This window comes from Phycodurus eques, chromosome 11, assembly GCF_024500275.1.
Source record: "Phycodurus eques isolate BA_2022a chromosome 11, UOR_Pequ_1.1, whole genome shotgun sequence".
Taxonomy (NCBI): domain Eukaryota; kingdom Metazoa; phylum Chordata; class Actinopteri; order Syngnathiformes; family Syngnathidae; genus Phycodurus; species Phycodurus eques.
The window spans coordinates 11926788-11952983 of NC_084535.1; the positions used below are offsets into that span (position 1 = coordinate 11926788).

The 26196-nt window shown below is 42.1% G+C and overlaps 1 protein-coding gene across 1 annotated transcript; it reads right to left on the bottom strand.

Moving 5' to 3' along the window:
- Window positions 1-2869: 2869 nt before the first annotated feature.
- On the bottom strand, window positions 2870-23005 carry sfrp5 (secreted frizzled-related protein 5). The gene is made up of 3 exons (XM_061690096.1): window positions 22178-23005; window positions 10031-10108; window positions 2870-5142 (listed from the first exon to the last, which is right to left on the bottom strand). The coding sequence occupies exons 1-3, from the start codon at window positions 22734-22736 to the stop codon at window positions 4814-4816; spliced, it is 966 nt and encodes a 321-aa protein (XP_061546080.1). The 5' UTR covers window positions 22737-23005; the 3' UTR covers window positions 2870-4813.
- Window positions 23006-26196: the final 3191 nt, after the last annotated feature.

Genomic DNA, 26196 nt, shown 5'->3' on the forward strand with positions numbered 1-26196 from the left:
ATGACTTTAATATACATTACTGTATGTGTGGGAGTTGAGATTAATGTGTGCCAGTTTGCACAGATGACAGCCAGACAGAAGACCTTTATTCGACTGTATTTATCTGCACGCTGCAATAAAAACAGACAATGTCCTCTTTGTTCTGCATGTGCAACATGTGTTCATATATACAATACAGTATATATAGGTGTGTGAGCGCATAAAGTATGCATTACAGTAAGTATGTGTGTGTAGATGTCACTCAGAAGTAGATTCACGGAGCACAAAGTGGCGTCAGGAGAGTTGGGTTACATAGGAAAAGGCCAACTGTGTGTGTCTCTATGCGTGTGTGTGTGTATGGTTGCTTTTCTACAGTATTTTTCTAACATTACACTTTGTTTATTTGATTAAATTAACATCTGTTTGAGTTAAAGTCTCACAGGAGGGAGGGAGATGTGTGCATTTTTCTCATCATGAGTGCCTTTGTGTGTGTGTGTGCGTGGATGTGGGTGTTCTGCTCCCTCATCAGCCCGTTATTAACCACACCAAGTGCGCTTTTAAGAGATGCTGATGTGTGTGCGTGCACTGATGTGTGGGTGCATTTGTGTGTGCACACGCACGTGTGTGTGTGTGTGTGTGTGTGTGTGTGGAGGTGTGTGACTCGGCCAACTTTCTTGCCCCCTTATTTCTCTCACCATTTTTCTACCACCTGAGCTCCATGGCATCTTCACTTTCTGTGCAGCAGCTGTTTCACCTATAGAGATCACATTTATACAAAGTCATTTTAATTATTTCAACTCCTTGCTTATCATTGATCACTCGTGCTGTTGTCACAAGCAATTTTGTAGGCTATGAAAACTCCAGTGAAGGCAGTCTGATAGGAATGAACAAGTGTTAGTTCTCATTAGGTTGATAAATGACATGAAATAAATTCCCAAGTAAAAAAGCGGTAAGCAAATCATGTAGTAAAGAGTTAAACTGAGAATCGAAATAATAAACAAAGAATACGAATGGAGAAGTAAGTCTACACATGTCTTTAGGATTTAACACTAAGGTAGACAGTATCTGCCAGCATAGAGCCCTTGGTAAATGGAAAGGCAACTCTTATAGTTCTTATAGTCCCTGCAAACTTAAAACAAATAAGTCTTGTATATTTAAAACACCTCGGAGAAGAGTGATGTTAACAACACTGCCACATTTTAATGATGAAGTCTAAAATGAGGCCTCAAAATCATGAAAATTCAAGCCGTTCTCTCGACTTTTAAATGCTGTGCGCATGTGCGCTGAATGCATGAAACCATGCCCGCTAAAACATGGATGCTACTTCATCTAGCAACTTTCTTATGTCTACACATCCTTATATGTTTGAGTCGCGAAAACATATACGCTTAAAGCCTCCGGGTCATCGCAGGGCTTTCCATGCCGTGACAAGAGGTGCTAGCCATCAGCTAGCTCATGAGCTAACAGGCTTCCAGGGCTCCTCTCGGCAGGAAAATGGGCAGCGATATGCTCGTCCACGGCGTGACCTCCTCGCTTAGGACTTTGAAATAATGATACCGAGCGGTTCTGTAAATTATGGCATCCAGGAAAGATGCATTGTCGAGGTGTACGCATAGTTAGCAAGCTAACTGCAAGCTGTAATGGTAGAAATATACCGAGTCATAATAACTAAGTAACTTGCAGTTGCGCCACTCGTGCGAACAAAGGTGATCAAGTTCTTATATCGTGGGGGAAGGCGCCTCGTTCCCAATGTCGAAGTGCGTCACTGGGTGCCGGTTTAGCCACACCCAAATAAACAGGAACACAAAAATGGTATAAAAAAATAAACAGTTTTACGCCATATCTCAACAATTCACGACTGAGTAGTTCTGTCTTTGCAAGTTTTCAGCAATTATCTTCAAGCGTATAATGTATTTACAAACAAATCTCTGAATTCACTTTACAGAGTCTTTGACTGTCATACAAGAGTAAAAATATGGGTTTAACTTGACTTCATGGTTGGCACATTTTAACACACTTTACAAGTACAAAAAGAGGTTAACTGCTGTTGTCATATTGTACTGAGCAGCCAGGATAGAGTGGCAAGTGGTGCTTATTTATTTATTTTTTTGTGCTTCAGCTATGTTGCCATAAATTCCTGTTCTATGGTAAAATCGGTGGCAATTTGGATGACTGGTTAGGACATCTGCCTCATGGTTCTGAGGACCGGGATTCAAATCCGGCCTCGCCTGCGTGGGTTTTCTCCAGGTACTCCGAATTCCTCCCACATCCCAAAATCTTGCACCGTAGGTTAATTGAAGACTCTCAATTTCCCGTAGGTGTGAATGCGAGTGCAAATAGTTGTTTGTTTATATGTGCCCTGCAATTGGCTGGCGACCAGTTCACGGTGTACCCCGCCTCTCGCCCGAAGATAGCTGGGAAAAGTTCCAGCACGCCTGCGACCCTAGTGAGGATATGCGAAAATGGATGGTAAAATCATCAGCCACTCAACACAGAAAAGCCAAAGAAAAAGGAAATACTGATTTAATCCCGTGAACTGACATCTAAAAAGTTCTCTTGATATCATGCATGCCTTATTTGTGTATTACATGGCCTATTATATTTTGAGGCATACAATTTTGGTCAAATTCTGAATTGTACAAATTAAGAGCCGTTCAAATGTGCTGATTACAGTGTATTTCCTTTTTGTATTAATTTACAGTGCCCCACTTAATTAAAAGCAATTTCTAAAAGCTCTCTGATTGGTCAACTATCAGATGTCTGCCAACGGGCTGGAAGCACTAAACCAGAACACTCGGTAAAATACTAAAAAGAAAAAACACATTGACAAAACATGTTCTTTAAAAAATTTCAAATATACTTTATTCATTTACATTTTGCAAAACAGGTGTATTTCAGTAACATAACTACTTGCAGGTTAACTGATTAAAAAAATATATATTGTCATGGTTAAAGTTCATCTTTTATTGTGACAAGAACGGTGAATTTAGGCACTATGTTTGTTTGTATTTTGTGTATAAATGTGAGTTTTGCTATCATACCACAGAAAATTGAAACACTGAAGTACAAAAGATTTAAACATTTAGGGAAAAAAATGCATACAAAAAAATGCAAAAAAATGAACAATGAGTACTGGTAACATAGTTGGCTCTGTCTAGAGTCTCTTTACTTGGCTTCTTCTAAGGAACATTCTTTTCTTTCTTCCATTTAAAAAAGATGGAAGTTTCCACCTTTCAGGCCTCATTGTCCATGGCAGCATCCTCCAGTCAATGTGTCGCTCGGCGCTTCATCTTACTCCTTCCCTCATCTTCCTCCTCAATCGGGAGAAATGGTTTCCTAATCATCTATGCATGGGAATTACCTAAGTCATGCATATTTCAAATCAACTATGTGGACTGTCTATATTTCGTCTTTCTGCCAGCCTTGTGCTGCACAAATTTAGCAAATCACTCCTCTGCAATTACACAAAACTCAGTCCTTCTCTCAAAAGGCATTACATAACCAAACATGATTTCTCTTGGAATTCAGAATATCCGGGCTCCTATTTCTATTGTCTAATTGCATAAACTGCTGTCAGATATTATACAAGTGATTGACTCAACTCGGCGTGTTCTCATGATGATTTAGTGGGAAGGAGCACAAAAAAAGCACTTTAATCAATGGAAAACCCCACAGCAACGCACCTCTCCAAAATGTGGAGTTCTGGTACAAAACCGTTCCTCAACAATGCTCTGCCAAGAATGTTTATCACAATGACAGATACTTTTAAGTTGGCATACACTGTACAACAAGTTAATTGTCTGAGATGTGAGGTCAACGATAATTTTTTTGTTAAGTGTTCACACTGTGTTCGGGTTGTTGCTGTTCCACTTAATATTTTTTTGTCAATAGCGCGCAAGCCAAAGTGTTCCCGACCACAATAAGTAGTTGACAACATTTCAGATGTTGTGAATGCTGAATGCTCATGCTAAAAGCTTCACGAACAACAAGGTGGATCCTGTTAATAGTGTGTGCCTTGATCTACACCCAATAAAATTAAAAAAAAATCACAAAGAAAGCAACACAACCACAATGAAACAAACAGCAACACCCTTCTTAACATGATTACAGTTGTGTACCTGCATGTGTAGTGACCTGAACAAGTCAGAAATACGCATACAACCGTTCAGGAGGTGCCAATTGAATTTCACCCTGTACAACGCTGGACTAACGATGTCCAGTGCCTCAATGGTTTAAAGGTAGGGTTTGGGTTTGGGTGAGGGTTAGGGAATTATGGTATGGGGCTATGCTTGCGTTAGGGGTTTTGGGTAGGGTAGGGTGAGGTTTCGGGGGTTAGAGTTTGGTTAGGTTTTGGGTTCAGGTTAGGGCGAGCGTTAACGGTTAGAGGAGGGTTAGGGTTTGTATAAAGAGGCTAGGGTTAGGACTAGAGCTAGCATTAGGTGTGTGAACTATGTTAAAACATGAGTATTGTTTTGGGGGTTTCGCGTGCTGGCCTCTTCATATAAAAAACATGAATAGAAAAATAAAGCTTTTCAGACAACACAGAGATACATCAGTCCTCCACTAATTACAGTGCATTACTTTTTGTGTAAAATCCTACTAAACTGCCATGAGAACAGGCTCCTCTATTACCTAAAAAAAAAAAAAAATTCAAAAATAACTACAACGTAACCCCATGTTATGTTAAAGCCAAGGAAATAAAAGCTTTACCCCACTAAAAACAGTTTTTGGACTGTGTTTTCCAGGATTTTGGAATCAAGGGTGGATTACGCAAAAGTAAATCATGAGCATATGGAGTTAATGATGGATTCTGCGGGCGGGACGGCGAGCTGTGTCACTGGAACACGGTGTGGTAGGTTGGACACTGATGGGACTTCATGTACTTTATGGCAAACTTGAGCTCCTTGCTCTTCTTGTCCCATTTGTGGATGGACATAAGCAGCAGTTGCTGATCTACTTTGCGGCCCATGATGAGGAAGTTGGAGCCCAGGCTGTCGAGCTGCGAGCACGGGCAGTTGGCACCGTTCTTGATGTACAAGACCAGCTTTTTCAGGTCCTTTTTCCGCAGCACACCCTGCTTAAGCACTTTCTTCTTCTTCTGAGCTGCAATCAGCTTCTTGTCGCCTTTCTCCTTCTTCACCTCCTTGAATTTCATCTTAAGGACTGGAAAGAAAAACATGGAGATAACAGTTTGGTGGTTGCAGTTGGATGAGTTTCACACAATCTAACAGTTCTAGGTTGGAAGATGTCAAACTCATTCCTTGGCTTATCTAAGACCAGTGTTACCTTGCTAATTACCAATACCTGTGCCTGCACCTGCTGTCTAGTCAATATTGTAACATTTCAGCACATTCTATTTATGTATTTAGGCTATATTTAGCCCAATGACTACATTGGAACCATCGAACGACTAATTGTATGTTAAAATATGTTTTCTTTCATCACTACTGATAATTACATAACCAAAATAAAACAAAAAATCATCACAAAGCTTGTACTTTCATTGACCTATGCATTTTAGCTTAGTCAATGTTACATATTGTTACTCACCCCTAATCTTACTATGATAACATGATACCTAAAACTCATTTATTCATGACAACTCACTAATTACAGTTTTGCGAATGTCTTTTGTCCTTTGGGAGACACCGTATGTTCCCTTGTATTCGGCAATGCGGAAGGTAGCCAAACAAATCTGAGTGTCGATGTAATTAATCAGCCATGGCCTGTTTGGTTTTGCAAATCTCTTAATCTACTGTATTAACACACATACACACAGGCACTCACACACACACATAATGTAAATGTCATTCTGATTTTCAGGTTATTTTTTTTCTAAGCTGCAACTGACTGATGGGTGTGAAGCAATGGGAGTAAGGCTCGAGTAAGGGGGGAATCCATTGTACCTATTAAATGCATGTTTTCTTTTATGAAACTACATATTCTACTGTCCCAACATTTACACCAAGGGCTACCACCCCGATGATCCTCCCATGCTACGCTTGTGTCTATCAGCGCCCAACCATGTATCTACTGTATATTTTGATGTTGAAGGAGAAAGCATGACACATTTGGGTTATGTTTTCTTCTGCATTTGTATGTATGCTACCTGTAAATTTACAGACTTCAAAGAACAATTCATGGAGAAGTGTGGAATGCTATGTGTTCAAATAATACAACCTAATGTCAAGTACATGCCAAATTAAATTAGTTTTTCAGAAGTTGTGAATGTGGTCAAAAACGACCGCAATTTCTCGTGTGTAATGCGCACCCATGTATAACACGCACCCCCAAGGTTGACCTCAAAATTCTGGAAAACCCTTCTACCTATGTATAATGCATTTTTACAATGCATGATTTTGCTTCTACCCATATGATCAAAACATGAAGTATTATCTGTATTTGGTTAGTTTTTTTCAAATAATTATTCTGAAGTTAAGACTTTATTTGAAAACGTAATCCATTTTTTAATTTATTTGCTCTTATTTTGAAATTCACAGCCCTAGTTTTATTTAGTGAATTAGAAAACACACACTTGTGCTCATATGTTTAATTACCCAGGCATAATTTGTAAGATGGGTACAATTATTTAGAAAAGAAAACATTAAGGACCAGGCGAAAAACGTAAAATTTTATTTTAATGATATTCAAATTAAACGGTCAAGCATTTCAGAAAAAGGATTATCATTAAACAAAACATAACTATAAAGAGGGCCACCGTAACTCTGCGTTGGCCGCAATGAAAACTAGTTTGATACCCCTGCATTAGAGGATAAAACACTTCAATGGGACCAGGTAAATGGGCTATGAACTGGAGGAACCCAGTCGGAAGGGAGATTTTGAGAGCCTTTGTCGAGGAAAGGAGAGTAGTGGCAGTTTTGTTTTGGGAGTGTTCCATCACAACTGAAATGGCCCTTGCAGGAGATGTATTTGTATTTGACTGGAAGCCAGTTGAAGGTGACACAACACTGGTGTAATATGGTCTCATTACATACTTTTTCTGAGTACAATTCCCCTTTAGGGCCTAATCTTTCCAAATCCCATTTAGATTTATTGTAGGTTTATCTTTTTATACTTACACTCATGCCTTTTGACAGAAGAAATACAGCATTGCTTGCGCTAAGAATGCAGAGGTCGGTCCGAGAAGACTTGGCTCTATCGAGCTAATGAAGTACTGGCTCGTACCACACATCGAGCCTCATGTTTAGAAGTGCATAGCTCTACCTATGAGAGACCAAAATGAAGCTGCCAGCCACTTGAGACAGGAATCCTCTGGGCGAACAGTCTGACAGCTGAAATTAATCACGGGGTAGGCAGAGGCACAGGGGTCGTTGAGAGGCATCGCCACGGACTGCTTGGAAGACGGCCATTTCACGTCTCGTCTACCTGTCGACTGTTCCAGAAACATCTCCTGATATGTGCGCACTGCATGTGAGGAGATAGCATGTTACGATGTGGAATGTGTGTGCTTGTCGGCCTCACATGCGCAGCACCAGGCTGAGTGTCTCGGGTATATGAATGAATGCATTCAGGTGTATATGAGAGCTCAATATGGTTGCTTCATGTCATAATGAAATCCAATGGAACTCCGTGGGCCACCTGGACAGCATGCTTGTGGACAGCCGTGCATCGTTTTTAGTCTATGTAAGGGATAAAATATCTATATTGTGATATATGGTGAATACTTGCCAACAAACCAATTGCCAGAAATCAGATACACAACTATTAAAACCGTGCACTGTGAAAACGTGTAGTTTTACCATGATGTATACAGGAAGTCCTCGATTTACGAACGAGTTCTGTTCCTACGCTGGCGACATAACACGCATTTCTGCGTAAGCCGGATTTCACCGTTAAAGTCGAACTTTACGGCGAAATACTTCTGTTACGGGTATTGTCCCATGTGGTTGTGACATTTTTGCTTGTGAATGACTGAGCAATTCAGGGAAGCTCCTTTTATACCCAATCATGGCACCCACTTGTTCCCAATTAGTCTGTTCATCTGTGGGATGTTCCAAACACAGTCTTTTTTGCCACCTGTCCCAGCTTTTTTGGAACATGTTGCAGCCATAAAATTCTAAGTTAATTATTATTTGCTAAAAACAATAAAGTTGTCAGTTTGAACATTAAATATCTTGTCTTTGTAGTGTATTGAATTAAATATAGGTTGAACATGATTTGCAAATCATTGTATTCTGTTTTTATTGATGTTTTGATTTGGGGTTGTAATATAATAACTGCTGTTTTTTATATAATACTTAGCAGTGAATCTGTTTTTATTGCTGCTTTGTTCGGTTCCATGAGTATGGTAATGTATCGTAGATGTTTTTTTCTTCATGTCAATTATCGCATAATCACTCTATCATTGCTATCATATGGTATCACGTGTTAGTGTTTGATTCCCACTACTCGATTCATGAAGCAGTAACTACAAAATACAGTGGTTCAAAAAGATGTGGAAAAACTCTCTTTGTGCCAATTTATTATTTTGACTGTTCCAGGAAAGGATGCGGGGAAAGATATCAGCTGAGAAAATGGTAACATGAAACAGTTGAAATGACTTCAAGGCAAACAAGACAATATTGATAATGTGTGAGATCAAACCACAATCAGCCATTACAATAGCATCACAGTCATCCTTGCCTTCATTTCGCTATCCATACGCATGGAATTCCCGCCTCATTTGTCACCCAGAGGCATACATGAAGAGCCAGAGGAATGTCTCGCTCATGTTTCATTTTAATGCCCAAGAAGAATCCCTGTGATGCTTCCTGAGCCTCAGTGTTGGACAGAGATTTGTAATACTGCTATCAATCAGCCAAACCATTTTTATTAGAGTGGATAGACTCCTGACAAAGGCGTTCTTTGTGGGGCTTGTTTAGATGTGTACAAATATGATTTACAGTGTGATAGCTCTTATTAACGCAAGAGCCTTGAAAAAATCAGAATCAGAATCATCTTTATTTGCCAAGTATGTCCAAAAACCACACAAGGAATATGGTTTTCAGTGCTGATCCAGTCACATTTTAATTACAGAGTGGCGTGCAAAAAGTTTGATCATTAATGAGCCTCCATTTTAAGTTTAGTGCAAATACTCTTGGATTAATGGATGCGAAAACACAGATCAAGTGTCAAATCTGCTGTTGTGTATCATCAATTATAACTCTCAGTGAGGCGTAATAATGGATTTATTATTCTTTGGCTTCATGTGTAGGTCAATACAGTGGTGAATATGTAACTGCGGTGATAAAAGTTTGGAAAAAGGTGCTGTGTGGGCATTGAGGACTCTTTCATTGAGTTTATAAGCAAGTTAGTAGAAGCAGAGCTGGTCCAAATAAAAGTATGAACTTCAACTTCTGGTATGTTAACCTGTTAATAGTTCTTTTAATAGTAGTAAGTTTTGAGTATCTATGTTTAAGCCAACCACCATTTTAAAACACCTTCATTGATAACAGGGGATTTTTTTGAATTCCTTAAATATGTGTTTAAATATAGTTGGATGAGAAAATAATGGAATAAAAGTGGCAAAATATTTTACAACAATACAAATCTCCTCTTAAAGTTTGGTTTTTAATGTAGCTCTCATCAGTCCCTCGATAACCATTATTCACCACCTTTTCTTGAAAATGGTATGGTATGATAGCATTTATTGTCAGTCCTCAATATGTGCGGAACATACAGAAGGGAGATATTACTTTTCTAAGAAGCCACTGTCACAAAAATGTACAATTATAATGTATAATTTTTGGGAAATTACTTGGGGGGTGAAATGTCTTTTATGAACTGTGCCTAGTATGTCAGATCAAATAAAACCTTGACATCATTCGACTAAAATATAATGTACCTGTAGTATTTATGGCACAGCAGCTCTGGCATGGAAGATGAAAGACAACACAAACACACACACACACATTTTAAAAATGCAAATGGTAGAGTCCCATCCGACCACAAACTACACCGCTGATATATGAACAAAAAAGGCAAAAATATGCATTTTTCTTCCACTTTTGTTAACAGTGCCAACATGGCTGAGGTCTGCTGCTATACTTACCAAAGTCGCTGGCACAGTAGTGCTCCATGATGTTGTCTGCTTTCAGCTCGTTGTCACACGGGGGACACACTTTTGACACTGAGGGAAAAGAATGAAAAGCGACGTGTTAACAAGGACTCCAGAAAGCACAATTACGCAGTTCATTAGGCGCTCTGAATCTAAAGGCTGGATCTGTAAAAAATCATTAAGGCCTGAGACCTTTTGGAGCAACGCCCCCTCTCTCCCTGTCAGAAGCGATTTTCTGTGCAAACCATACACACTCCAGCAGACTGAAGGCTGTTTGCTCTGAAATGACGCTGCAGAAAAAGGGTATAATTTGGGTCTGGGCAGATTTTGCTGGAAAGGTGTGGTCTTGAAGGTAAACATTTCTACAAAAATAAGCTGAACATGCATATTGTTGAAAAAGTGGCCTAAAAATAACAAAGTATGTTACCTACTGTTACATATAATCATCCACCCATCCATCCATTTTCTACCCCTTTTCCGAGGTCGCAAACAGTTTTACATTTTGTCTTACAGGTTTATTTGAAACTTAAAGGTTGACTGTAAATATCAAACACTGTACTCACATAAGAGAAGATAGGTCCCAAAGATTAAAATAATATAAAATAATAAATATTTTAAATATTATATATGTATATATATATATATATATATATATATATATATATATATATATATATATATTACAGTAAATGATTATAATACATAATGTATACATATATAATATGTTACTCTTGTAATTCCATTAATTGATGCGCCTTAAGGACATTTTTTTCAAGACTTGCACAGACTAGCATACATTTTCACAAAAGGCACTTCAATATAAGATTTTATTATAGCAACTAGAGTATATGGTTAACTCCATGTAGTCCTAGAGAGTGGAGTGAACATATTTATTGTAGTCCTCTCACAGCCCCCCCCCCCATACACACACACAAAAACACTGGCTAATTGAGAGACCATGGCAGGAGAATGTAATGAAAAGGGCTGCGGGCCGTACCATAGCCATTGTACACGAAGAGTCAGAGCAACAAAAGAGAAATTGTCTGAGTTCATGCTTGTGAGATTTTTTTTTTTTTTTTAGGTTATTGCCTCACCGTGATATCCCACAAATTTCCCCTTTCTCCACGTCAAAGTTTTCCTGTCACACGTTTACAGACAGACGTAAACACACCCCAAGTTAGCGCAGCGGGGTTAAAAGTCACAGTTCAAAGGTTATCACCCCAGCCCAAACCTCAGCGTCTAGCCAGATAATGAGAAAGGTCAAAGTGCAGCATGCCTCGCTGCTCGGGTCGAGGCGAGGTGAACCCCCTAAACATTACATTGGAGGGAGTTTTGAGTCGACTAACTGCCACTTTCTCCCCCCCGTGAGAGAAGATCCACTAGGCCTTATAGGGGCATATGGAGGCAGGCCTCTAATTGTCTGCACTAGAAAATAATTGAAGGGGTGCAAACCACTTAGTTATCAAAACACTGCAACTTCCAAAGTTGAACCCCCCATAGACAGGAAAAGCAAGGTCTCACAACTCAGTCCAACATGAGCAATACAATTTATTCAATATCAGTTACATTTACTAGTCAATCGTAGGGTTTATATCGGCAAACATTCACACTCACATTCACACCTAAAAACAATTTTGAATCTTCACTGAACCTAGTATAAATGTTTTTCGGGATTAAAAGTGGGAGAAAACCCACACAAGCATGAGGAGAATGTACGAAGTGCACACAGGAAGGCCTGAGTCGAGATTCAAACCCTCAACCTCACAAATGTGAGGCAGTAAGTTGTATTAAATCTAAAATACATCTTGAAAAGAAAGACAAATCCAGAGTCAGTACTGATGGTGATGCAGTACACACACACACCTAGATACAGACACACACAGATACACAAATACACACACAGACGCACACAAATCAAGGAAGTATTGATGTGTCTGTTTGGAATGGAGCAGTTACATCTTATTCTGGCTCTGCAGTAATTCCTCTGTGTTCCCTTGAGGTTAGTGTGCTGGCAGGAGTCCCGTGTGTGTCAGTATGAGAGTTTGGATAGAAAAGCAACGTTTGGATGCCTGCAATGTGGCGTCTGTCTGACGAATTATGTCAGTTGGGCTGTGCATTAATGTGCGTGCCAGGGATTTGCGTGCCCATTTACTCCGTTCAATGCAGTTTGTCATCAGTTTTGGACAACCTTGACTTGTCATATGCATCACTATTCCCATCCATAGCAATGGATAGTGTTTATTTTTGTTGTATGCTTGGAATCTAAGGACAGACATGGTTAGATACTTATCATCACCAAATAGCAGCTGGCCCTCTAATAGACGGCGTATCACAATTACTAGTTGTCCAGTGCACCAGTCACTTAAGACAAAAAAAACACCTCACTCAAAAAGACACGTTTTTTTTTGGTTAGTTTTTTTGCCCAAAGGAAAAAAACAAAGCGAGTATTAACTGTATTAACTATATTACCTGTTAATAGACATCGTTCAAACGTGAACATTAAAGGGTTAACAGTTGAACCCATTTGAACTTGTTGCTAACCAAAACAGCAACACTTATTGGGGCACAAACAGTTTTCTCTCAAGAGTGGAGTCATACCACATGTTGTAAATGACTTCCCTGCGCAGTGCGTTACCTGGCGACAGAATGTTTAATGACCCTGAAATGTGGTCTGTCCACAATCTTGTGTGTGACTTGTTACTTTGCTGCGTAATAGTAATTTCATTTTTTCTCAAACTCCAGTTTTACTAGACATAAATTGAGCTTCTGAAACTAAACTGGGCTAACTCAATTTTTGTAATTTTGCAGGGGATTGAATAAAAATGTTACTGAACCCCCGAATGTCTGTCACTAAGGGTTTAGTGCAATAACTGTCTAAGTCCAAACTTCCAAACCGTATAGTAGGGCATCAAAAATTATATGCTATTGATCACTTAATTTTGTATCCTCAATAAAAAAAAATCATAATAATAATATCCAAAACAAATCAAGAATAGCTCAACAGTTATCAGGTCTATTGTGCATATTGATTGGTAGACCTCTGAGGACATATTTCAGGTGTCTGTGACATTTAAGATGTTCATTTTCTCAGCAAATATTGATGTAACCAAGAAAAAAAACAATTCCATTTTCTTCAAATTACACAGTAAAAACCAGCAATGCTAGCAATTAATGTTAGAAAAAAAGAAAGCATTTTGATTATCCTAGACTACAACTGTACATGGGTAGAATATATACCACAATGCACAATCATTTTACAAATGTTTTGGTAGACAGTGCTCAAAAGGGCTCAAGGCCACTATGCTGTTGGCCAAGAGAACTACTATGTACTTTAATGAGGATTTTTAAAACTTCATAGTAAATATGTCACATCTTCTAATGCTTCATCCAAACAACTTTTAATTTTTTTTTTTTTTTTTTTTTTTTTTTTATAAAAACATAACAGAAATAGTATTTAATGCGCAATTCCACTGACCTTCCTCACACAATAGATGAGCAGATCTCACAATGTTGTCATAGGATCCCGTGACATGTCTTTTACCTCATACCCTAGGAGCCTGAACCTCACATGATCTTTTCTGTTCCATTGAAAATATGTGTGGCTCGCTACCGCATTGGGATTTTTCAAGGTATGGGCAGCATTGCTTATGACAAACAAACGGAGCTGTGCCGGAGATGTAACGCAGCGTGATTCAAGTTGGAAGGCCTAACATCTGTTTAAATGTAGCATGCAAACAGACAGAGAGTGTGTGGGGGGGGGGGGGGGGGGGGGCTCCAACATAGGCCTTCAGGCGGCCCCCTGGGAGGCTCCTAAATCACAGCACGCTTCTTGCATCTGAAGGAATTCTATACACAGAGAGAAAATAGATTTTCAGAAGTCTGCGGTGGTGTTCCACGGACAGCGCGTTGGATCACATTTTCCCTTTCAAAGTGCAGCGTCCGGGGCCACATGAGTAGCGTCCATTGTGCTGCCAGGGAGCTGACAGTCTTACTCGAGCATGGTTGTAATTTACACTCGCCAGTCGCCACATCACTAGCAGGACAGACAATATCTTTGACACCTCGCAGCTTCGACCGTACAATGTGTGCACTGTCATTACACTGCAACAGCCAACCTCACACTACGGGTTGAATGACTAAAGATTTTCTGTTGTCGAGTATAATGTGGGTACCTTTGGGCGACGAAGATGGAGTTTCAATTCATGCCCCTGCCCTGGTTCCTCGCTCCCAGTCCTCAGGTAGCGCCGTATGAATCTTTTAAGACTATAACGCCGTTTGGAACCACTATGCTCTTCTACCACCATCTTATTTTTGTACTCTGTGTCACCCCTTGTTGGCTGGACATTTCGCTGCTCCACAAAGTGTTACAATCCGGCGACGGCAGTAAACGGGCGAGACGAAAGTTCTCATGGCCGATTGAAAGACGAAATGCCCACGACGGTTGATTAGCGATAGGTCGACTTCAGACGTTAAACAACCAAAACTTGTACCTGTTGAATAGCTAATGTTGAACCACATCATGAATACTTTCAATTGACACTTTATTAGGTACACTTTCACAATCTACATCTCCGGCCTTCCTGTGTGGAGTTTGCATGTTCTCCCTGTGACCGTATGGGTTTTCCCTGGGTCCGCCGGCTTCCTCCCACAATCTAAAAATGTACATGTTAGATTCATTTAAGACTCTGAATAGTCCATAGGATAAATGGTGAGGGATGCTGGGATAGGCGCCAGCTCACCTGTGACACTAATGAAGACAAGCGCTATTGATAATTGATGGATGGGTCTACTGTATTAAGGGTGTCCATAAATCCATAAAAAGTCCTACTGCTGTTAATTTCCAAAGGCCTTGATAAGCATTCAAAATTGTTTTTTTAACCCACCGTTCACAGGTCTTAAAATTGCCTCGGCGGAATAAAGAAGCGTTAGATCAGTATGATTTAATACAGTAACCATTTACAACCAAAATAATACATAAACACATCGGTAAATGAATACCTCTCAGACAGCATCTGCTTTATCTTAGTTTAGTATATACATGATATATTACTGCTGAATTTGACTTGATGTTCTGTCATACTAGGGCAGTAACACTGTTTGAACGATAAAGTCACTTATTTAGGAAGGGAGAAGAATAATTCCAGGAAGTGGTTATAAGGATTTACTCTAGATTGTTGTTTTGTACTGCTTGAGCATAAAGTAAAGGGATAAACCGAAACAAAGTATCATCATTTAGTTAACTTCTTTAGTGTCGGTCAGAAGTGAGCATTATTATCTTATAAAGATAGAATGTTTGATGCAATCCTTGTGTTGGAGCCCATTAGATTTTGGAACTGTATCTAATGAGGTGTTTGATGAGACTATGGTTCAACATGAGGATGGAGCCAGGGTAGTGTGTGTGTGTGTGTGTGTGTGTCTGTGTGTGCGTGTGTGTGTGTGTGTGCACGCGCCTTTGTCCAACAATGTTAGTGCGTCACCGCCCTCGACATCCCACTTTATTTTTCTTGCAGTGGACAATTTGGTGGGAAAAATTCTTGGATGAGCTCCTTTTACTCTATTAGAATGTGTGTGTGTGTGTGTGTGTGTGTGTGTGTGCGCGCGCGTGTGTGTGTGTGTGTGTGTGTGTGTGTGTGTCCTCGGGATGGTCTCACATGCTCATCTAATAATTTGTGTTTCTTTTCAAAATGTCAACCCTTGAGCCTTCGGGCAGAAAATGATATGGGTTCACTCTGTTTCAAACACACACACACACACACACACACACACACACACACGCACATGCACACACACACATACATTTAATAGTTACATTGCTAGTATCCAGTATGTAATACAGTAGTTTAATTTTTAGGTTGCTATGGTCCTTGCACATATTTGGACTGCCTCCTCCCAGTAATGGAGCCCTGCATGCACCTTCCTCGCTTGTTTTGTTTTCTGGGAAGGTGGCAGAAGAAAGTTCCTCTGTGTTATAAGAATGGCTTACAAGAACTGCAAAGGCGTAATGTCACATAGTTGATCCTCATCCTATAAAAACAGCGCAGCCATTTTCCCCTAATGGAATAAGTCAGCTCTGCATAAATTCACCGCAGAATCTTTTCCCACTGTTATTATCTGGGATTGCTGTCACTTGGCTGTGAACACTTTTGATTAAAAGCCAAGATAAGTCACACACACTTGATTGACAGGACTAAAAATTATGTTTTGGTATTCCTGGCTCCCTGAGCGTGGGGTAAAAGGTAATTTTACAGCTTTGTTAAAATCTCTTGTACTTTAAAAATAACCCTTTTGTTCATTTAAATAGAATAAACATAACGGAGGCGCACTAATTTAGCATAAAGCAGATAAGAGATAATAATAGGCACTTGCAGTCATTCACGAGATGACAACAATGAACAATTTCCCATGAGTGAGTCCTTAGTTAAAACACTTGTTCCTCCTCTTCCGCTTCCTCCTCCACCTCCCTTTCACTCTCAGTCTCTTCAATGGGACCGTCGCACGCATTCCCATTTTGTGCTGGCTTCCCTTGTCTCGTCTTGTCGACTAATTACTGGGAGCACAGTAATTGGCCCCCCTTGCTAATTGGCCTGCTGGCTGCCAGGGCCAACAAAGGCACAGCAGACTGAAACAAAGAGGAGGGTCTTGTCCCCACAAGACCCCCACCAACCCTTCCACTGTCGACAGACTCCCATTAGCTCCTTCACTCCCCCTCCCAGCACTCATCACTATTGTCAAGAGGCTGCCCCAGTAGCCCGGTACACACATGCCATTGTATGTTTAGTTTCCTCTCTAAGTTTTTCTCTTCTTAGATTTATTACCTCTTTCAAATAGTCTGTATTGCAGGTTTCCACACACAAAAATAACATCCTCCACCAATTTTCAATGAAACTATGTGGCGCGTTTAGACGTGCAGTAATCAAAAACTCAAAAATAGGAATTTTTGACGAATGATCAGCATACTGTAATAACTGATTGATGCGTCTTTAAGAGTTATGTCAAATTGATTGTACAATCATTATTATTCATTATACAATTATTTTACATATATAGTTAGATTCAGGTAGATGTCATATACAGTAGATTCAGATGGATAATTACATGTACTGTGTCCATTGATTTTTGAAAAATTATAATGACAATGCGAATGACTGCATATTCTAGACCTTGTACTTATCTAGTTTGGTTGAGACATTTGGAACCCTTCAACCTCACCATGTTTAACCATAATTACCATTTAATAGGGTAAAAATATATCCAAAAGGTTACAATCATATCATATATTATTGAAGTCAAGTAAGTGTCAGAACCTCTGTACTGTGCTGCAGTGTGATTGCCCTGTCCTTGTTTCCAGGATCCATCCATCCATCCATTTTCTACCACTTATCCGAGGTCGGGTCGCGGGGGCAGGAGCTTTAGCAGGGACGCCCAGACTTCCCTCTCCCCATCCACTTCATCCAGCTCTTCCGGGGGGATCCCGAGGCGTTCCCAGGCCAGCCGAAGGATGTAGTCTCTCCAGCATGTCCTGGGTTATCCCCGGGGTCTCCTCCCGGTGGGATGTGCCCGGAACACCTCACCAGGGAAGCGTCCGGGAGGAATCCGAATCAGATGCCCCAGCCACCTCATCTTTCTCCTCTCGATGTAGAGGAGCAGCAGCTCTACTCTGAGATCCTCCCGGATGACTGAGCTTCTCACCCTATCTCTAAGGGAGAGCCCGGACACCCTGCGGAGGAAACTAATTTCGGCCGCTTGTATCCGGGATCTTGTTCTTTCGGTCACGACCCACAGCTCGTGACCATAGGTGAGGGTAGGAACGTAGATCGACCGGTAAATCGAGAGCTTCACCTTTCGGCTTAGCTCCATCTTTACCACAACGGATCGATACAAAGCCGCATCACTGCAGACGCTGCACCGATCCGCCTGTCGATCTCCTGTTTCATTCTTCCCTCACTCGTGAACAAGACCCCAAGATACTTGAACTCCTCCACTTGGGGCAGGATCTCATCCCCGAACTGGAGAGGGCACGCCACCCTTTTCCGACTGAGGACCATGGTCTCAGATTTGGAGGTGCTAATTCTCATCCCAACCGCTTTATACTCAACTGCGAACTGCTCCAGTGAGAGTTGGAGGTCACGGCTTGATGAAGCCAACAGAACCAAATAATCTGCAAAAAGCAATACTGAGGCCACCAAACCGGACCCCCTCCACGCCTCAGCTGCGCCTAGAAATTCTGTCCATAAAAGTTATGAACAGAATTGGTGACAAAGGGCAGCCTTGGCGGAGTCCAACCCTCACCGGAAACGAGTCCGACTTACTGCCGGATATGCGAACCAAACTCTGACTCCGGTCGAACAGGGACCGAACAGCCCATATCAGGGCATTTGGTACCCCATACTCCCAAAGCACCCCCCACGGGACCCCCCGAGAGACACAGTCGAACGGCTTCTCCAAGTCCACAAAACACATGTAGACTGGTTGGGCAAACTCCCATGCGCCCTCGAGGACCCTGCCAAGGGTGTAGAGCTGGTCCACTGTTTCACGACCAGGACAAAAACCACACTGCTCTTCCTGAATCTGAGATTCAACTTCCCGACGGATCCTCCTCTCCAGCACCCCTGAATAGACCTTAACAGGAAGGCTGAGGAGTTTGATCCCCCTGTAGTTGGAATACACCCTCCAGTCCCCCTTCTTAAAAAGGGGGACCACCACCCCAGTCTGCCAATCCAGAGGCTCTGTCCCCGATGTCCACGCGATGTTGCAGAGGCGTGTTAACCAGGACAGCCCTACAACATCCAGAGCCTCATTCACCCCCGGGGCCTTGCCACAGAGGAGCTTTTTAACAACCTCGGTGACCTCAACCCCAGAGATAGGAGAGCCCGCCTCAGAGAACCCAGGCTCTGCTCCCTCTTGGGAAGGCGTGTCGGTGGAAATAAGGAGGTCTTCGAAGTATTCTCCCCACCGGCTCACAATGTCCCGAATCGAGGTCAGCAGCGCCCCATCCCCACTATACACAGTGTTGATGGTGGACTGCTTCCCCCTCCTGAGACGCCGGATAGTGGACCAGAATTTCCTCGAAGCCGTCCGGAAGTCACTGAACTCCTCCCTTGGCCGAGTTTTTGCTACAGCGACCACTAAAGCTGCATTCCGCTTGGCCAGCCGGTACCCATCAGTTGCCTCAGGAGTCCCACAGGCCAAAAAGGCCCGATAGGACTCCTTCTTCAGCTTCACGGCATCCCTCACCCTTGGTGTCCACCAACGGGTTCGGGGATTGCCGCCACGACAGGCACCGACCACCTTACGGCCACAGCTCCGGTCGGCCGCCTGAGCAATGGAGGCGCCAAACATGGTCCACTCGGACTCGATGTCCCCATGAGAGCAGGCCCGGCCACCAGGCGCTCGCCTTCGAGCCCCACCTCCAGGCCTGGCTCCAGAGGGGGGGCCTGGTGACCCGCATCCGGGCAAGGGAAACCTGAGTCCATTTTTTGTCGTCATCATAAGGGGTCTTTGAGCCGTGCTTTGTCTGGTCCCTCACCAAGGACCTGTTTGTCATGGGTGACCCTGCAAGGGGCATAAAGCCCCAGATAACTTAACTCCTAGGATCATTGGGATACACAAAGCCCTCCACCACGATAAGGTGACAACTCAAGGAGGGGTGTTTCCAGGATGTGGCTTAGAAAAAGTTAGCTGAAAGTATGACTTTGAATTTAGGATTTAATCTCATGAAAGTCCCTCCGCGTGACTAAAGCTATTGCTATTTCTTTGGCAAATGCTGGTACAACAGGGTTCTGAGGGACACGATACCAAATGGGTGAAGTGATCTGCTGCTGGTCGCTCATCACTTGTCCTTGTAACATTTGAGAATACAAGCCAGCCAGAAATGATAAAAATGTACAAATAGGATGGTCTGGTAATAACAGGAATGTGCCCACATCCTTCCCTCAAGAAAGCAATCCAACTTTGATCAGATTGAACCGGCAAATGTTAATTTATAGTAGGCTTTCGATCAGGATTTTTTGGGACCGATAACCGATCAGTGAGTTTTAAAAAATCGATAACCGATTACTCATCCGATCACAAGATGGAGCAATGTGTCTATTTAAATGACTTGTTCATTTACTGTATGTACTTGTGTACTTAATTGCTCAAAAAAATATATTTACAAGAAATAATTGTAATAATTGTTCATCTATTAATGCCAGTGAGGCATAGTGACAGACAGAACAAATGAATGGTCTTCTATTAGATGGCAGGAAGTACATACAGTAATTAATGTATCCACTTTTTGTGACATTTTTGTTTGTGGGTGTGCCGTGAGATTTTCTAATGTAAATTATGTGTCTTGGCTCCATAAAGATTGGAAATCACTTCTCTACTCAGATCATGTCTTCTAATCAGTCAGGTCAAACCAACATTAGAACATGACAGAAATAATGGGTGCTAACTTACTGTAATTGAATTACTTCTTTGTAATTAAATTACTTTTTTAATTAAATTACTTCACACACACCAAAACCTTAGAGCATGGTTCAACAGAAAGACGGCATGTTCGCTTATTACCGTTAGTCCTAGCACTCGCTTGTTAGGCGACATAACGTTTTGTTGCCTGCTTGCGAGCGGTACCGTATTAAAGTACGTGAACATACCTCAAGCAAGCCTTAAACAAACGTCCTCTAATTTATAGTGTTAAAAAAAGAACCAAACCAAATCAAATTCATCACTAGTTCATAAGTTCAACATATTCAGACCAGAAAATGCAAATTACAAGAGTGAAGAGATCCTTAGTGTCTTTTACTATGGATTGACACATCAGGGGATCCTGTGAGTGATGTGACATTCCCTCCATCCCTTCACCTGTTGGCTTGATGGATTGTCTCTTGATGGACAGCTACTGATAAAGCTGTGTCACCTTTTCAGTGAAGCTGTTGAACACAACAGTCCATTCGTCTTAACTCACTGAACAATCTGGCAGCCGGAGTCTCACAGTCTCCGGCCCCACGTCTCAGTCAGTCCTGGCCTGAGGCATGTAGCGATGGCGGGGTGCCCGTATTTAACACTTTTAAATAAGAACGCTGTCCTTGTAACCTCTCCCTGCTCCCGTCTTCCTCACTGACCTCCTCTGGATTGACTCTCACTTAAAATTTCATCTGTCATCAACATAGAGCAGGAATTCAAAGCAATGCATTTCCAGACGTTCTGCTTTCGAAACTGCAGGCTGATTTGCTTCTAGACTAAAAAGAGAGCAACAAGAGGATGATATAACAGTCATCCATTTGTATGACTGATGTTTTATATTATGAATTATAATCCATATCGTCAACAAAACCTAACATTTTCTTCCATAGCCCATGTACCATCCCTCCACAAAGTTTTGTGGGAAGCAGTTGAGTGGTTTTGTCTCTTTGGCAGAGGTAATAAAGGAACATAACATAGCCTTTACAGGGCAGAAATTCAACATTTACTAAAGTACATTTGTGGATGAATTTTGCCATTAAGATACATGCATTCATCAAAAAAAGATTAAGGAAAATGTTGAGGGAAAAAAATTTTTTTTTTGTGTGAACAATCCACATTTGCTAAGCAAAGGTAATAAAGGAGGAACATACCTTACTTAACTCTTTACAGGTCACACATTGACCATTAAGTGAAGTGAAGGTGTGACAGTAACTGAAATTTTCACAGTTTGCTGTGTCCGCATTTTGAATAGTCATTCATTAATCTTCCGTACTGCTTATCCTCACTAGTGGTGGAGCCTATCCCAGCTATTTTCGGGCGAGAGGGGGGGTACACCCAGAACCGGTCCCCAGCCAATCGGAAGGCACATGTAAACAAACAGTCTTCAGTTAACCTACCATGCATGTTTTTGGGTTGTGGGAGGAAACCGGAGTACCCGGAGAAGTCCCATGCAGGCACGGGGAGAACATGCAAACTCCACACAGGCGAGGCCGGATTCGAACCCCGGTCCTCAGAACTGGCCACTGTTCCACCCATTTTGAATAGTATTTTTATGTTTCTATTATAGACTTAACAAGAATAATGTTTTCTAGGTTTTAGACAGACTTTTATTGGAAAATTGATACACATTTGTGCAGAAAGTTCAGCTTGTGTTGTGAGCAAAAGCATCAGTTTGGACTTCGGAGGTTTGCGTACCTGGCGGCTGGGTGGCGTGGTTGCCGGTGAACTGCATGGGGATGCAGAGGTCGTTGTCAATGGGGAACTTATCGCACGTCAGCATCTCCGGCCAGGGGAAGCCATAGGTCTCCATCACAGGAGCGCAGCTGTCCCTCACGGCCTCGCACAGCGATCGGCATGGGTAGATGGGTCGGTCCAGGCACACGGGAGCGAACAGCGAGCACAGGAAGACCTGGGTGTCTGCGTGGCACCGCTTGGCCAAGAGAGGCACCCAGCTCCCGGCCTGCTGCTTCACCTCGGGCATGGTCTCGTGATCCAGCAGGTTGGGCAGCCTCATCTTCTTGTAGCCCACGTTGTGGCACAGTCGCAGGTCGGCCGGTATGTCCACGCACTGGGGCTGCTTGGTGTAGAAGCGGCCATTGTGGAAGTTGTCCGACTGCCAGCTGTAGTAGTCGTACTCGTCTGCGGCCGACACGCTAAGGAGGAGGTGGAGAAGGGAGAGGAGCCACAGGCACATTGCCATGTGGAAGGGGCGCTGGGTTAATGCCCACCTGGGGCTCTTTTGTCCTTGTGCCATGCCTTTCTTTCTGAGCTCGGACCAACAACTCAGGAAGATTGGATCCAAGGTGTCCAAAAAGTAAATCAAGAGCACTCGCTGTAATCCAAAAAGTTTTAATTCCTTCTCAGCTGCTGGAGAGTCAGCCTTACAAGCACGCAAATGCACCTCTCTGTGAGTTTGTGTGCATGTGTATGCAGGGCCTCAGGTAACAAGCAAGGGTGAACACACACTGCTTACTTGAAAAGTTCCCCTGCTCTCTGCTCTCTCTGTATCACTCTGTGGCTCTAATGAAGATTCCAAAGGCTTTAAAGTCCTCAGGCGGCCTGCCCCCCACCCCAAACAGCCTTGCAGTCCACTTACCTTCTCACTGGCCTCCCCAGGACTCACTCACACCTACCCCAACCAATCGTAGCACAGGAGGAGGTTCCCACTGGCATTCAGAACGGCCCTCCTGACCCTGATCCACCAGCAAACCCCTCCTCTGTAACAAGAGTGAGAACAAACACTTCACAAGATGCCCCAGTTGAATTTTTTTTAAACACATTCCTACAATAAGGGCACTACACTTTCACCCTCTTTGTCAGAGTAGGCCTGTCATATATATGCACTGTTCCTGCTGTCATACTTATTACGTCTTTGTCAGATGCTTGCGCAATGTAACACATTGCTGCACACATTACAAATCTGCTCACTTCATTAGTGCAAAGAGTCTGACAACAAAGGCCTCTCACATGCACACACATGAAAAAAATGCTGAATGCTCGAGCAAGTATATATTGCCATTTCTTTTACAGTACAAGTAAAATGCATTGTATGTTCATGAAAACAGAACTTTTTTGTCAAGTGCGAGACTTTCCATAACTCAGTTGAAAGCTTGTCACCTTTGCATAATTTCCCACTGTATTCATTTCTCTGTCATTTAGTTTTATTTTATTTTATTTATTCATTGGTGGCACGGTGGACTAATGGCTTAGCACATCCACCTCACAGTTCTGAGGACCGGGGTTCAAATCCCGGGCCCGCCTGTGTGGAGTTTGCTTGTTCTCCTTGTGCCTGCGTGGGTTTTCTCTGGTTACTACGGTTTCCTGCCACATCCTAAAAACATGCGGGTTAGGTTAGTTGAAGACTCTAAATTGCCCGTAGGTGTGAATGGGAGTGCGGATGGTTGTTTGTTTACATGTGCCTTGCGATTGGCTGGCGACCAGTTCAGGGTGTACCCCACCTCTCGCCCGAAAATAGCTGGGATAGGCTCCAGCACGCCCGCGACCCTAGTGAGGATAAGTGGAATGGAAGATGTATGTATGTATTCATTTATTTATTCATTCAGGAGGAATTCCACTTCATTGTGTATTATTATCCTCAATTCATCTGTTGTTTTTCAACAGGTTTATGATTGCCTAAAGTGTCATTATAAGATCGAACTTATCAGCATTTGTGTTTTCCGCTTGTCTCCTTTCTGTAAAGTAACAATGTGTTCCATCTTCAGCCCCCTTTTTTAAATTTTGCTTTTCTAAGTAATATTTTTAAATTTTAGTTTGATTCAGGCTTTCATTTATTCAAAACTGCAGCCATGATGCCCGATACTGAAAAATGCCAGTTCAGACCAAAATAATTTTAGTAACCTTCGTCCCATCTCCAAATTCCCATTCCTTTCAAAAATCATGGAAAAGACCGTCGCTTCCCAGCTCTACTTCCATCTCACCTCCAATATTATCTATGAACGATTCCAGTTTGCACCTCCTCCATAGCACTGAAACAGCACTCATCAAGAGCAACAACGACCTCCTCCTGGTAGCTGACTCTGTCCAACTCACCATTCTCATTCTCCTTGATCTGACTGCAACTTTTGATACCATTTCCCACACCATACTTCTGAGCAGACCAGACCACAATGGCATTACACACACACACACCCCTCCCTTTGTTCAAATGAAATAACTCAAATCCCATCAATCCCCCATTTCCTCTGGTGTGCCCCAGGGCTCAGTCTTGGCCCCCCTCATCTTTATCACATACATCCTACCTCTTGGCAATACTTTCTGTAGATTCAACCTACACTTTCACACGGATGACACCCAGCTTTACGTCTCCACCAAACACACTGCCACTCTTCCTCCTTCCTCCCTTACTGACTTCTCTAAACTCAAACAGTAGCTCTCATCCAACTTTCTACAACTCAACAGGGACAAAACTGAAATCCAACTCATAGGTACCAAATCCACACTAGCCAAAATAGACAGTTTTCCATTATACTTGATAATTCCTTTGTTTCCCCCTTCCCCTCAGGTTAAGAGTCTGGGTGTCATCCTCAACAGCACACCTTCCTTACAAGCACACATAAACATCATTACCCGGTCAGCATACTTTCACTTATGAAACATCAATCGTCTCTGTCCATCCCTCACCCCCCGCATTGCTCCTGTCCTTGTTAATAGCCTCGTCACTCCCGCCTAGATTATTGCTCCTACCTTCTATATGGTCGCTACCACAAGTCACTGCAAAATCTAAAGTTTGTCCAGAACTCTGCCACCCGTATTATCCCAAGGACCCCATTCACTCACCACATCCAGCCCTACAACAATTACATTGCCTCCCTGTCTAATACTGCATCCAATATAAAATACTGATCTGCACCTTCAAGGCCCTCAATAACCTCACCCCTTCATATCTTTCGGACATCCTTCACAATGCCATACCCTCTCGCTCTATCAGGTCTTCGTCCTCCCTCCACCTCACTTTCCCGTCTGCCTGTCTGTCCAACAGAGCCTTCAGCCACTCTGCCGATCGTCTTTGGAGCTAACTACCACCTGACCTCCGAAACACAGACTCATTAACCCTCTTCAAATCCAAACTCAAGACACACCTATTCCCGACTGCCTATTCACTTTAACGTTTCCCATATCATTTGCCATTTTAAGTGATGTTTTATGGTCTGTTATCTTTATTATTCTGCTTCATCTCTTATAACTATGTTTGTACGGTGACCTTGGGTGTCCTCAAGGACCCTATAAATAAAATGAATTATTATTATTATTCATTGAGGAGGAGCAATATTTCACTATCAGTCCAGATGTATAATTCCCTTTCTCCTAAATTATACAATATTCTTGTCATTTGTGCCTTTTCCAGGAAATGACTTTCTTCTGGCTTCTGATTGACTGAAGTGGCATTACCAGAATGTAATCGCCATTTGTTTTAGGCTTGTCTTCTTTGTATGATGCCACTGTATGTTCCATTAGCTTCCTCAAAAAGTGTATCTTTTATTTTGAAATTAGTTTTTTATAATATTGCTACTTCACCAGTATTCTACAGGATATAAATTAGTGCCGTTGGCATTGTGTCATGTCTGGAATATACTTTCTTCTGCAGTCTGACTGGATATTTCCATTTTTTTCTATTGCCACCTGTTGCTTGGGTTTGCATTTGACAACACGTGCATACTTTTCACATTGACAGAATCGGTGTGGAAAAATACTAA